Source organism: Diplodia seriata, assembly GCF_021436955.1.
Source record: "Diplodia seriata strain FDS-637 chromosome Unknown scaffold_4, whole genome shotgun sequence".
NCBI classification, from domain to species: domain Eukaryota; kingdom Fungi; phylum Ascomycota; class Dothideomycetes; order Botryosphaeriales; family Botryosphaeriaceae; genus Diplodia; species Diplodia seriata.
In genome coordinates, this window is record NW_027117311.1 from 743,587 (window position 1) to 757,519 (window position 13,933).

The 13,933-nt window shown below is 55.6% G+C and overlaps 3 protein-coding genes across 3 annotated transcripts; all 3 read left to right on the plus strand.

Annotated features, from left to right (window-relative positions):
• Positions 1–1,922: 1,922 nt before the first annotated feature.
• On the plus strand, positions 1,923–4,148 carry MUS18 (UV-damage endonuclease; the record flags this gene model as incomplete). The annotated part of the gene is made up of 3 exons (XM_066775528.1): positions 1,923–2,408; positions 2,458–2,859; positions 2,940–4,148. The coding sequence occupies 3 exons, from the start codon at positions 1,923–1,925 to the stop codon at positions 4,146–4,148; spliced, it is 2,097 nt and encodes a 698-aa protein (XP_066633409.1).
• Positions 4,149–4,618: 470 nt separating this feature from the next.
• Positions 4,619–7,333, plus strand: LYS4 (mitochondrial Homoaconitase; the record flags this gene model as incomplete). The annotated part of the gene is made up of 2 exons (XM_066775529.1): positions 4,619–4,623; positions 5,122–7,333. 2 exons carry the CDS (start codon positions 4,619–4,621, stop codon positions 7,331–7,333), a joined length of 2,217 nt encoding a protein of 738 aa, XP_066633410.1.
• A 417-nt stretch (positions 7,334–7,750) lies between these two features.
• SLS55_004068 (uncharacterized protein) lies at positions 7,751–13,758 on the plus strand (the record flags this gene model as incomplete). The annotated part of the gene is made up of 8 exons (XM_066775530.1): positions 7,751–8,056; positions 8,118–8,296; positions 8,812–9,109; positions 9,315–9,345; positions 9,629–10,783; positions 10,839–11,839; positions 11,901–13,338; positions 13,409–13,758. The coding sequence occupies 8 exons, from the start codon at positions 7,751–7,753 to the stop codon at positions 13,756–13,758; spliced, it is 4,758 nt and encodes a 1,585-aa protein (XP_066633411.1).
• Between the last annotated feature and the right edge of the window lie 175 nt (positions 13,759–13,933).

Consider the following 13,933-nt stretch of genomic DNA (forward strand, 5'->3'; position numbering starts at 1 on the left):
CACAAGATGATGCGCATTAGCGCCAGATTAGCCTATTGGTCTTTGCCCATCACTACTTCCCTATATTGGTCGATCCTAACAGCCCTTTGGTGGAGAGCCGTCGCACACAGCTGTGATGGGAAGTCTGAGTTGCAAGATAAGATCGAGTGGTCAGATAACTTCGGCCCATCATGCCACAGCATCAGGCCATGTCTCATCAACCCTACCCACCCAAGCCTGGTCAGATCAAGATTCTTCATGTCCCACGCCTCCAGTAACGATACCCTTTGATGCGACCTCGTCTCAAGATTCGTCGGCACTTGCCTGACATGAAGCTACCCGTCACGCCATGCCTCCAGGACGCCATCGAGCTACAAATTTGACTCACTTCATCTTTACAGGTGGTTCCACGCCTTGCGGGCCCGCAAAGCGCATCTTTACTCGGCTCACCATCAACCGGTCAGAAAACCGGAGGTCGTACGTGCTCTGCAGTAGTTCGTTTGTTTTCCTTTCCTGGCCGGCGCGGCGAAATCCGTCGGGCCAGCCACTGCGATCGAGAAGTCTCAGCGGAGCCTGAACACACCTCGTCGTAGAATCGGCAGCACGCAATGCGGCCCATCGGTAGAGGCCGCAAACAGCCCCTGAGCAGAACCTGTGCCGCCACAGGTAGTAGAACAACCCTCCGCAACCTTGCTACCCACACGACGCTTGAAGCGACTGCAGCCAGCAGCCAAAGAAAAGCAGCCGCTCGTTTGCCTCTATGTTTCAGGCATCAAAGTCAACCGCCAGTCGCTAACCATACGCAATCAGTTGAGCCGTCGCCAGCGACTGCAGAACTTGCTCATCGGAGCCCGCCGGACCCGCTTCAACATACTCTGCAACAGGCCATCGGAACAATACGGGTCTTTGATCCTCCTCAGTCTGGGCGCGTCTTTGTTGTCGTGGAAAGGAGGCCTGATGGAGACTATTATGCCACCGAAAAGCACGAGCATGCAGCTAGAGGAGTTCCTTTGCATCTCGTGGCCCGAGTCCGGCGTGCGAGATCGGTCACATCCGCCGGTACCGCCGAGAAGGAGCGCAATACATGGCCGGTGCGAAGCAGGAACGAGTGCGAACACATATAAAAGAGCAAAGACTGGGCTTGAGATGTACAGCTCGAGCATTGTTGGAAATGTGAGAGATGGCAACTCGAGGTGCAACTTGTAGTGGGCGTACGGCGTCGGCTCCGTTAGTATTGCACCAGCTGGACCAGCCCACCCGACGGGGCTGAAGCAGCCGGCCAGATGCCAAAATCATCGCGTTTACTCATGGTGTGCATCCAGATGTTTGCTTCAACTCCAGTTAGCAGTGGCGTTGTACTGCTGCTGGAACCGACCTGTAGCTGGCCCCTGGTGGCGTCTGCCTGCCATCGCCCGGGTGGTTGCGTGTCTGCTCTAAGATGTCCAGAGCACTGCATTGCATGTCTTCTGCAGGGCGTGTTCACAAACGAGTCGAGAAGCGGTTGCTTTGTTTGGTGTGGTGTGGTCCATGTAGAAGGAGGGACGACGCGTTGTGACGCGCTGACGTCATTCCGAGATTGGCGAGGGCCCCGATCTGGGAGATCTGTCGCCGCCGCTGATCCCGCTGTTCGCATCATAGACTCAGGCACCATCTCGCTCACTTTTCAGCTCTAGCATGTAGCCTTCCATCATGGCCTTGGCGCGAGCCTGCCGTGACGCCTGCGGCTGCAGCTTCGTTGTCTTTATTCCAACTTACTCCCATTCCGTTCCCTCCCTCAATCTCGAATGCCACACCTACTCCCATCTCCCGCCGTAGTCTCGCGCTCATTCGCCTGCCGCGCCTTGGTTTCCCGTGGTCTGCGCCTGTCGCCCTCGCCACGCGCATATCTCTCCACAATGCCGAAACGAAGCCGCGCCGCTGCTGCAGTCCCGGCCTCAGAGGACATGGCGCCTCCGCCGAAGAGAACCCCAGTCCCCCTGCCTCCCACAAGTGGCCCCAAGCGAAGATCCTCAGCACGGAGCGCAACAAATGCAAGCACCAATCCCGACGTTAACGCCGAGGTCATTGATGGCCCCAATGCCTTACGAGCGTCGCCCGACAGTACTGTTGACAGAAAGATTGCGCCACCACTGGAACAAGCTGAGTCTGATTCGGCTTTGTCCAATGTTCCGGACCCCAAGCCCGCACCCAGAAAACGAGGAAGAGGAAAGAAAGATGCCAAAGATGTGGTGTCAACAGAGAAGCCAGATGAGACGCCAAAGAAGGAATCAATCAACGCTAAAGATGCAAGCGAAGAAGTTCTGATGTTCGATCCGGAAGCTGAGGATGAAGACTTTTTGGATGAAGAAGAGATCAAAAAAGCCGTCTCCAGGCCGCCGCCTGTGAACAGCGACTACCTCCCACTACCATGGAAGGGCCGCTTGGGTTACGTGAGTAAGGGTGGCTCGCTGGTGAGACTGGAGTCTAACTGAATGCTAGGCCTGCTTGAACACCTACCTTCGCAACGCCACGCCACCCGTGTTCAGCTCCAGAACATGCCGTATCGCATCCATACTGGACCATCAACATCCACTGAAGGATCCTAGTCAGCCTGAGCACGCTACCAAGAACCGGCCCGACAAGGACCAGCCAGCAGACGTCCAGCGCGGGCGAGAGTTTGTAGAGAGTCTTGGATTGGCCAATGCTCGCGATATAATCAAAATGGTGCGCTGGAACGACAAGTATGGAATCAAATTCATGCGGTTGAGCAGCGAGATGTTTCCGTTTGCCAGTCATGCAGAGTACGGATACAAGCTAGCCCCTTTTGCATCCCAGACTCTTGCAGAGGCAGGAAAAGTCGTAGCAGAGCTTGGGCATAGGGTTACCACGCATCCCGGACAGGTAATTAAATGCCCATTTCTGACGTCCATACTGTCCATCTGATTACTCTTCAGTTCACACAACTGGGCTCCCCTCGCCAGTCAGTTATCGAAAATGCGATCAGGGACCTCGAGTACCACGATGAGTTGCTCAGCTTGCTCAAGTTGCCACCACAACAAGACCGCGACGCGGTCATGATTTTACACATGGGCGGCACCTTTGGCGATAAGGCTGCAACTCTCGACCGCTTCCGTGAGAACTACGCCAAGCTTACCCCTTCCATAAAGAACCGCCTCGTCCTCGAAAATGACGACGTCAGCTGGACCGTTCACGATCTGCTCCCAGTCTGCCAAGAGCTCAACATACCCATGGTTCTCGACTTCCACCACCACAACATCCACTTCGACGCCGAAAAGATTCGGGAGGGCACCCTCGACATTATCAAGCTGTACCCCGAGATCAAGGCCACATGGACCCGCAAGGGCATCACGCAGAAAATGCACTACTCCGAGCCCACCCCGGCAGCCGTCACCCCGACGCAGCGTCGCAAGCACAATCCCCGCCCGTTCACGCTGCCGCCGTGCGCAGACGACATGGACCTCATGATCGAAGCCAAAGACAAGGAGCAGGCCGTCTTCGAGCTGATGCGTAACTTCAAGCTGCCGGGGTGGGACTTGATCAACGACGTTGTCCCTCACGTGCGCCGTGACGAGAACAAGCCCGCGCGCCCGCCCGCGAAGAAGAAGGCCACACCGAAGAAGAAGAGTAAGAAAGCGGCGGATGCTGATGATGCCGTAGAAGCGGCTGCTGAGGAGCTGGAAGAGGCGGCGCCGCCGCCTATTGTGCCGGAAGAGGAGCTTGGCATGGGCGGTCCGGATCGCCGCGTCTACTGGCCGCCTGGTATGGAGGAGTGGCTGCGGCCGGTCAAGAGGGTGGTGAAGAAAAAGGAGGATGGTGAAAAGGCGACGCCGGCCAAGACGAAGAAGAAGGCCGCTAATGTCGATGCCGCCGCTTCTGCTGCTGCTGGCGGCGAAGAGATGCAGGATGAAGCTGCCGGGAGCGCGAGCGCTTTGAAGAAGGCGGCCGCGCCGAAGAAGGCTGCTGCCAAGAGAGGAGGAGGAGCGAAAGCGGTGAAGAGTGTGCCCACGCCGTCGACGTCTGAAGGCGAGGATGAGCCGGCGGACATGCCGGAATTGGATGATGACGAGGGAGAAGTTGTGAAGGGCAAGGGTGGTGCGAGACGGGGCGCGCGGAGCAGTGCTAGGGCGGGAAGGGTCAAGGTGAACTATAACGAAGAGATGTCTGAATAGGTCGTCATTTGCACGGGTGTGATGACAAGCTTGGGGAGTGGCGCTTTGGCGTACTCGTATGTGCGACGTGGGTTCAATTAGGAGTTTTGAATACGAAAGAGGAACAATGATCATCTGTATCGAACGGTCTTCAACATCCGAAGGAGATGAACACACCGGAGAAGATTCTGGAAGTGTGATGTTTACTCAAGGAGATTTGTACTGTTGCCTGTTCAGTTGTCGTCTCAATGATGTTGAAGAAATCGCATTCGGAGATGATGGTTATATCTGCGGAGTATGCGGCGGTGCTGTCAGTCTGGTTTTTGAATGCTCCTCCGGGGAGCTGGATGCCGGCCTCTGAAAGCTCTATGTCCATAATTGGCGGACAATCGCACCCAACGAGATCCTTCGATATATTTGGTTTCTTTTGCGTCCGTATGTTGTTGCTTACAAAAAACGCTACGCTGCAAAAGTTCCTTCCGATGTCGGCGATGAGGTCATTCAACTGGAAAGAGTGTGTTCGGAGATCATGGGGCCCCCCCGCGGCTTTATAGGTACTAGGTAAAGAGATATACTAGACCAGACAGCATCGGTTGCTTATCCTGCTACTGCTGATTCGTATTGCGGTTCGGCTAATGTTTGCTGGGGGTGCGGCTTCGGAGGGTGGATTGCTGGAGCCACTGAGGCAGCGCGGATTGCTAAGCGAAAATCCGGGGAAGCGACAGCCCTGGCCCGCGCGTCAAGAAAAGTTGCGCGATAACGGCCGACGCGTGCTCTGACTGTCCACGGCAGCAACCATGGCTTCCACCGTTCGTTCAGCCGCCCGCCTGGCTGCCCGCGCAAGCTTCGTATGCTTCCGTCTCCCAAATTGATTGCCCGCCATCGCTGACTCCTGTAAGGTCCGACCAAGCTTCCCGGCTGTTCGGACGTCTTCGCTGCGTGCCGCCACTGTCGTCCGCCCGTCCCCGTCGTTCCACCGCCCGCGGTTATACAGCAGCGCCTCTGCTGCTCAGCAGCAGGAGCATGTCTTCCATACCCAGCTCGAGGACACCAATGCGTCGTCCCTCCTCTCTTCGCTCCAGAAGCCGCAGGGCGTACCGCAGACCCTGACCGAGAAGATCGTGCAGAAGTATGCCGTTGGTCTGCCTGAAGGCAAATTTGTCAAGTCTGGCGACTATGTCACCATCCAGCCCGCTCACTGCATGACCCACGACAACTCGTGGCCCGTCGCCTTGAAGTTCATGGGCATCGGTGGCTCCAAGATTGCCAACAACCGTCAAACCGTCATGACCCTCGATCACGACGTCCAGAACAAGAGCGAGTCCAACTTGAAGAAGTACAGGCAAATCGAGGAGTTCGCGCAGAAGCACGGTGTCGATTTCTACCCCGCTGGAAGGGGCATTGGGCACCAAATCATGGTCGAGGAGGGCTACGCTTTCCCTGGCACTCTTGCTGTGGCGTCTGACAGTCACACCAACATGTACGGCGGCATCGGCTGCCTGGGAACCCCTGTCGTGCGCACTGACGCTGCCTCCATCTGGGCCACCACCAAGACCTGGTGGCAGATTCCTCCCATCGCCAAGGTTACCTTCACTGGCCTCCTTCCCAAGGGTGTCACTGGCAAGGACATCATCGTTGCTCTCTGCGGTCTTTTCAACAAGGATGACGTTCTCAACCATGCCATTGAGTTCACCGGCTCCCCGGAGACCCTTGCTAGCCTGCCTATTGACGACCGCCTTTCCATCGCCAACATGACGACTGAGTGGGGTGCTCTGAGTGGTCTCTTCCCTATGGATGGTACCCTCAAGGGTTGGCTGCGCTTCAAGGCCACCGAGGCTTCCATGTACGAAAGCAATCGCATCTCACGCTTCAACCACGAACGCCTTGACGATCTCTTCGAGAACGCCCCAGTTGCTGACCCCGGTGCCACTTACGCCAAGAAGCTCTACCTTGACCTCTCCACTCTCTCCCCCTACGTCGCTGGCCCCAACTCCGTCAAGGTTGCTACCCCTCTTGCCGAGCTGCAGGCCCAGGATATCAAGGTCAACAGGGCATACCTTGTCTCTTGCACCAACTCCAGAAGCTCTGACATCGCTGCCGCTGCCCGCGTGTTCAAGGAGGCTGCCGCCGCGAACAACGGTGAAATTCCTAAGATTCCGGAGCACGTCAACTTCTACATTGCTGCGGCATCCACGTTGGAGGAAGCCGCAGCAAGGGAGGCAGGTGACTGGGACGCTCTTCTCCAGGCCGGCGCGCAGCCCCTTCCCAGTGGATGTGGTCCTTGTATTGGTCTCGGGACGGGTCTCTTGGAGCCTGGTGAGGTTGGTATCAGTGCCAGCAACCGTAACTTCAAGGGCCGCATGGGTTCGACGGATGCCAAGGCCTACCTCGCCAGCCCCGAAGTTGTTGCTGCCAGTGCGCTGGCAGGTAAGATTTCGGGTACTGGCTGGTACGAGCAGCCTGAAGGTGTGACGGGCGTGGTCCGTGGCGAGGGCGATCTAATTGGCAATACCATTGAGGATGCCCTCGCGTCCATCATCGGCCAGGTTGATTCCATGGTCGCGACTGGTGAGCAGGCCGTCTCGGGCAAGGATGGCAGTGCTGAGCCGGAGTCTGTGGGCAACGAGTCACTGACGGAGATTCTCCCCGGCTTCCCTGAGAAGGTGTCCGGCGAGATTGTCTTCTGTGACGCTGACAACATCAACACCGATGGCATCTATCCCGGCAAGTACACGTACCAGGACGACGTCACTCGCGAGAAGATGGCCGAGGTGGTCATGGAGAACTACGACAAGGAGTTTGCACAGGTCGCCAAGGCCGGTGACATCCTTGTGTCGGGCTTCAACTTCGGCAGCGGCTCGTCCCGAGAGCAAGCGGCTACGGCGATCCTGGCCAAGGGCATCCCGCTCGTCGTCGCAGGCTCTTTCGCCAACATCTTCGGGCGCAACAGCATCAACAACGCCCTCATGGGTGTCGAGGTGCCGCGCCTGGTGGAGCGGCTGCGCAACACGTTCGGCGAGAAGACGCTGACGCGACGCACCGGCTGGACTTTCGAGTGGGACGTCCGTCGGAGTAAGGTCACGATTCAAGAGGGCCAAGGCGGCGAGAAGTGGAGCCAGAAGGTCGGCGAGCTACCGCCGAACGTGCAAGAGATCATCGCGCTCGGTGGTCTCGAGAACTGGGTCAAGAAGAGCATCGGATTGTAAGAACCGAAAGGCGGACACACCTACCTCACTTTGTTAAAATTTCTGGTTACTGCATGTGTATTTGAGAGAGTCATGGAGCAATTAGATCTTTTTGGTGTTGAAAAAGCGGGATATGTATGGGAGGCTAGCTATATCCAACATGAAGCCAATTTTCCTTCTAGTGATTAAAAGTGAAAGGTGAAGGGTGAATGAAGGGTGAAAGGTGAAATGTGAACGGTGGAAGGTGAAAGGTGAAAGGAACCTTCCACGAATCTGGTGCAGGGCCCACTTTCCAATCACTTGATGACACATGACGAAGACCAGTCACTGCGGGCATGAAACATAAAACCCCGGCCACCCTACAACGTCTTCCCTCTCTTTTCTCTACCAGACACTTTCCACTCGACCTGCTCCACTCAACCACCACTTTCAAACAACATGCCTCTCCGAGCGGACTTCACCTCCGGACCTTCTCAGCAGCAAGACAGCGAGGCCAGTGCTGCCAGCGGCGAACAAGTCGACAACTCACTGGTCGAGTTGCATGACGCTCACCAGAGGGGCGTCACCCTTCTTTCGGAGGACGAGCCGAATGCGGTCCCCTCACTCGACCAGCAGCGGCCTGAGCAGGTCAATTACGAGCAGACGGCGAGAGAAATCTCTGGCAAGTACCCGATGCATCCCTCAGTGAGCGACGTGCCGATGACTACTCCCAATCACAGCCATGTTCGGCGAGATGTTCCCCGAGTACGTGTCGTACGGCATCTTTGTCGGAGAGATAGTTCGCACCAACGACGCGCCTGTCCAGGGCCGGTTTGTCGCCAACGTCAGGGCCGAGAGGGGAAACGGCGTGGAGGCGGTGTCGCGAGGCTTCCGCGGAGCGACGTACGGCGAGGCGCTCCGGAACTTGTGGCAGGGCGTGAGCGACACCTACCGCGTGTGGGCCGACTTCCCGGTCGAGGAGGGAGAAGCTGCCCGCGAGGCTTTGTCAGTACCCTTTCCGTCCTGCCAACTAAGAAGACACTGATACACGCAATAGCATATAGGATGCACGGATATGGGGCTGCCGGGAACATGTGGCTTCTTGGGGAGGAACGGCGTTGCTTGGGAAGAAGGCGCGTTGGAGTGGCTCCAGGGACCAGTTAGTGCCGGGAGTAGCTAGTGCGGGGTCTCCGTCCCGCCTCCTCTACAGATTTTCAATGCACCCATTCCCTTACGCTTACACTTGCCGGAAGCGATGCATCTCCAGGTTTCGTGATCGAAGTGATTCAGCAGACCCAGTAGCGCCCTCGGCACATTGCTCCTGATCAGAGAGATTGCCAGGATGTGAAACGACGCGGGCGGGCAGCATCAAGCCACAGGACTTGGGGGCCAAAAGACTAGCGTAAGTCACCTTTCCAGCCTACGCTCTAACAGCTCGGTCCAGCCGCCCAACTCTCTGAGTGGGGGCCAACGACATGTGCAGCATATAAGGAGTCGCACTCTCCGGATCCGCTTCCCAGCAGCTTTCCCGTCTCTACCATGGAGCTCTCCGAGGATTACAAGGCCGAGTCGGCAGCAGACGTGGGAGAGCTTTGGGCAAAGGCCGTTCGTGACTATGTCAAGGAAACCGAGAGAGACATCACCCGCGTCCAGCACATGTCAACCAAGGAGATTCTTGACGAGCAGAAGCAGGCGCTGGATAGATTCAAGGGCTTTCGGCACGATGGCCAGATGACCGACAAGTTCCGTTCGTTGGTCAACACCAATTCCGAACTGATCATGTCTGCTGCAAAACAGATATCAAACGCTGCAAGCGCGGTACGCATCGCTACAGTTGGTTTATGAGTTAGTTGATGACGAGTCGCAGGCCTTTCCACCTGCTGGAACAATCTTGACAGCTTTCACATGTGAGTTTGCCTTCCGGTGTACCCATGGTCGAAATCCTGACTTGAGGGCTCGCAGGGATCATGGACGTAGGGTGATGACCTTTCTACCTGATTTTATAGAGAACTGATGGAGATAGGCTTCTAAAAACGTGTCCAAAGATTACGATGGTAAGAATCCCTTTCGAGCCTATGGCATCTTTCGCGTTCGTCTGGCCTGACCGCGCAAAAGTAATCTACACCTTTTTCGACATTCAGCACTCGTTCCTCGAGCGCATTTCCATCATCGAGAAAAAAGTTCCGAATATCGAAATCTATCAGACAATAATGATGCGGGTATTCACTTCCATACTTGACCTTTGCAGAATCGCGACCAAGTACCAAAAGGAAGGGCGTTTCAGTCAGTAAAACAGAGACTTCAGCCATGATCACGCTAATTATGCTCTCGACACAGTTAAATGGACGAAAGCGCTCATCAGGGGCTCGGATGAAAAGCTTCAAGCAGCCTTGAGCAGTCTCAAAACAAACATCCAGAGACTGGAGTCGGCCACCATGTTCGCAACGCTCAGACAGACGATTGAAACGTACCAATCAGTGACCGAGACTGTTACCATGACGCGCCAGGTTCTCTCAATCCAGCAAGAGCAGACTGGAATCCTCAAGGAAAACGCCATGGTGGGGCAACAGACATTGGAGATTGGCCACCAGAATTCTCGCGAGATGCAGAAAGTCTCGGGCATGATTTCCAGGTACTTCAGCATGTCCGAGGACGGCCAAGAGCAAGGGAAAGGGGAGAAAGGTCGTAAATCCAAGGATGCAGGAGCAAGGCGCTCAGCGGCTCTTGCTCAAGTGAAGGACGCACTGCAAACGGTGGCCATCCCCGCCACGACCATGGCTTATGCGGAAATCAAGCAGACGTTCGTGGAGGGTACCTTCAAGTGGCTGAGAGAAAACGAGGCTTACGCCACATTTGCCGCTGGCGAGAATGAGCCTTTTCTGTGGGTTACCAGCGACCGTGGGTTGGGGAAGTCAAGTCTGGCGTACTTTGCCGTCAACGAACTCAAGGAACGGCGTCATTTCTGCCAAACCAACGTGGCGTACTTTTTCTTCAAGGAAGAGCACAAGGAACTGCGCTCAACGGTCGACCTCTTGAAGACGGTTGCATCTCAGCTGGCAGAAGCCGACCACAAGTACCGCGAAGAGGTAGCAAAGGAGATCAAGAAGGGCGCCAGTAGCCTTGGAGATGGTGAATTATCCCTCCTGTGGGATCAGCTCTTTGCCTCGAGATTTCCCCATGAGTCTTCGGCCAGGCTCTTCCTTGTCATCGATGGGTTTGACGAAGCCAACACAGCGGACCGCGAGAAACTGTTGGGTCTTCTCGCTCAGGTGAAGAAAGACAGCCTGCAGATTCGGGTTCTGATCACAAGCCGACCAGGAATGGAAGGGGTGGAGAGTTTGCAGCCAGCATCTCTTCCCATGACCATTGAACATTTGAGGAAAGACCTTCGGCATATCATAAAAGCAAGGATAAAGTCTCTATCAAGGCTCAGAAGACTTCGACTGCCCGTGAAGAAGCGGATCATCATCAAACTTCTACAGAAAGGCGATAGTATGTTTGGCCCTCCGATGGTGCATCAGGAACATTGCTGACATGACGAGCACAGGCGCGCTCTACGCTGAGCATGTTCTGCGCAGGCTTAACTCTCTACGCCGGGAAGCGGCAATCTTGAAGGAGCTCGACAAGTTGCCAGATAGTTTATCCGCCCTTTACAACTTGTTGCTTGCCGAATGTCAGAAAGGTCGCAGTGACGAGGATCTCGTCTCCCTGAAGCGGCTGTTCGCATGGCTTGCCTACTCGAAGCGTCCACTCACGTACGGAGAAGCTTCGAACCTTGTTACTTTCGTCAACGACGACGCCAACCTCAGCTTGGAAGAGGAGATCGAAGGAAAGTCTGCCAGGCTGCTACGACTTGCCCAGATTACTTCCGAAGATGAGGAATCATCGGATGAAAGCGACGGGGAGGGCTCTGAAACTGCTGATGAGGCGCTTGAAAACCACGACGACACTGACCCAAACACCTTGGTGCCTCTGCGATTCCAAGAACGGTCCTTGCGCCAATACTTCCGTGAGGCTGTCGTAGATGAGTACGGGCTGCGCAGCTCCCCCTCCTCCGCTCACCTGATCATCTTCAGGACCATCGCCACGATTCTAACCACGGATGTGGAGGATGATGCTACGATCAAGATGTTAAAGAACTACGCCGCCGATTTCTGGATCCATCACTTCTTGGACATCGAGGTGGACAGGGCAAGTGATGAAGAGGTCAAATCAGTCATCGAGAGCCTCTCCGACATTGTTACCAACAAGCGCCGGGCTCTGGAGAAGATAGAAGAAAACGCAAGCGCCCTTGGCATCTTCGGCGAGTCAACAGACCTGCGCGAGCACATGTTTAGCTCCGTCAAGAAGTGGATTGATAGGACCTCGAAGCTTCCACTTGACTTACTCAGCCCAGAGAGCGCGGAATTGGTATCTAACTTGTCTGAAGACCCCACCAAGCTCATGGAAGGAATAGCTCGGAAGCATGTCTTCAACTGGTTCAACTATGCCACATACCGATGGGAAGCCTGGAGATCGTTCTACTTTGCACTTGAAGCGCTTAAGCTGGTAAATCTCGGCTCGACCCCGACATACTTCAATGAGCGACTACTAATACCTGCGCTTATAGACAAACATCTTGGTGGATGAACTCAAGAACGTCGGTGATGAGCCAACAGCTGAACAGATTTTCCTCGTAGCGGACGCTTTCTCAGACCTGGAGAAGTCCAGCTATGCGCACAGAGGAATTGGCCTGGTCATGAAATGGTACAATCACTGGGAATCCGCCCTTGAGGAGTGCAAGAAATCCCTGGAGAATCCCGGTACAAAACTGGAACGTTTCCACGCTCTAGGCAGTGTGGCCGATGCGGCCAAGCAATTGGCGTCCGCAGAAGAGGACCCGGAGAAGAGACTCGAATACATCAAAGACATCAAAGAAGCGGTCATGGAAATGGCGGCCGAATATTCTCAGCTCGGTCCTCGGGGCGAGGAGAAAAACGCAAAACTGTACATGGCATACAGCTTCTTCTCGCTCTCGGAATGCGCGCTGCTCGAAGACGATATGGAGGCCGCAATCAGCATATTCAACGATCAAGCAAAGCCTCTGCTCCCTGATGAATTCCTGCCCAACGAAATCATAGCAAAGATAATGGGCAAGCTGATTGAGAAAGAGCAAGATGACAAATTGCTGGGCTTCTTCGCCAGCTTCAGGGATAAAGACAAGCTCGTATGGCTTGCAGATCAATGGACCCACGACGAATTCCAGCGTGCTGCTGTGAGAACAGGCAAGCGCGAGCTGATCGTGGATACTTATGAGCGATTGATCAAGATGTCGATCATGAACTGGAACACGGAATTCGGCATCAGGTCCGCGCTTGCCAACTACTATATGGCGGTTGACGAGAACCTGGACAAAGCCAAAGAGCTGCTGGTCCAGCTGCTACAGGGCTACCACAGGGGAGACAACCTCCGGGAGGAAATTGTCCTGAACAGCAGGGGTCGCCTGGCCGAAGTGCTCATGGAACAATTCCGCACCACGGTCGACGCGGCGAAAAAGGCCAGCATCCTCGACGAGACCATGAGACTGGCGTTCCCAACTGGCTACATCCGCATCGAGGATTTCGACCCCGCCATGTCCGAAACCGCGCTCCCGGCCGTGCTGATGTTGCGGAAAATGGGGCCCCTGCGCGACTTCCAGTCGACACTCAACAAGTCTTTCGACGCTTGCGTCGCTGGCCTCACCGATAACGAGGGCTCGAATGACTACACCAGCGTCCGCTTCTTCGGCAAGGTTTTGGCGTGCCTTCCGGGCCTGGAGAGAGACGCCCAAATTGCCTCCGCCGCGCAGTTCTATTACCTTAATCCGGAGTTCATACCGAAAGAGGGCGACAGTGGACCCCAGACGGATGAGATGGCGCAGCCCGAGAGCTCCGCTGCTAATCACAGCACACCGGAGCAAGACCAATCCTCGGCCGACAAGACTGATGCGAGCGAGGTCTACGGAGAGGCTGACGGTGAGCAATGTTCCGCACAAGAAGCGAGGGAACCCTACGGTGACTTGGATGACGGTAAGTGATACAAACAAAGCACCCACACATCACACCATCGATTGCAAATGGCTGATTCATAGACATACAGAAGCAACCGTTTCCTGCAACGGCTGCGACAAGGAAATCTGCAATCCCGGCGAAGGACCCGTCTACACGTGCACCATCTGTACCGACACGGATCTGTGCGAGGACTGCCACCGCAAGCGCGTGGGCTGGAACAATGGCGAGCCCGTCACCGACTGGTCCACGTACTGCGGGAAGAACCACCGCTACGTGAAGCATCCGGTCGAGGGCTGGAAGGGCATCAAGGACGGCGTGATGGAGATCGGAGAGGAGAAGGTTGAGTTCGCGCAGTGGCTGAAGGATGTGCAGGACAGATGGAATGCTGCCTGGGACGAGTTCTGGTGGAGGCAGGAGGGCGTCGGGGATATTATGTAATCTGTGGAGAGTACTTGTATGTAGCAGCAGCCTCTTCGGTCTCTCGGTCTCCCGATGTGTTTATAATGGAGGGCAGTTTAGTCAGCACATCTCCGTGTAATTATCGCAAGCGTGGTATTGGTTTTCGTACCTGGGCGTCGTGCGCACTGTAGCTTCCAACTGACCGGGTTGTCTG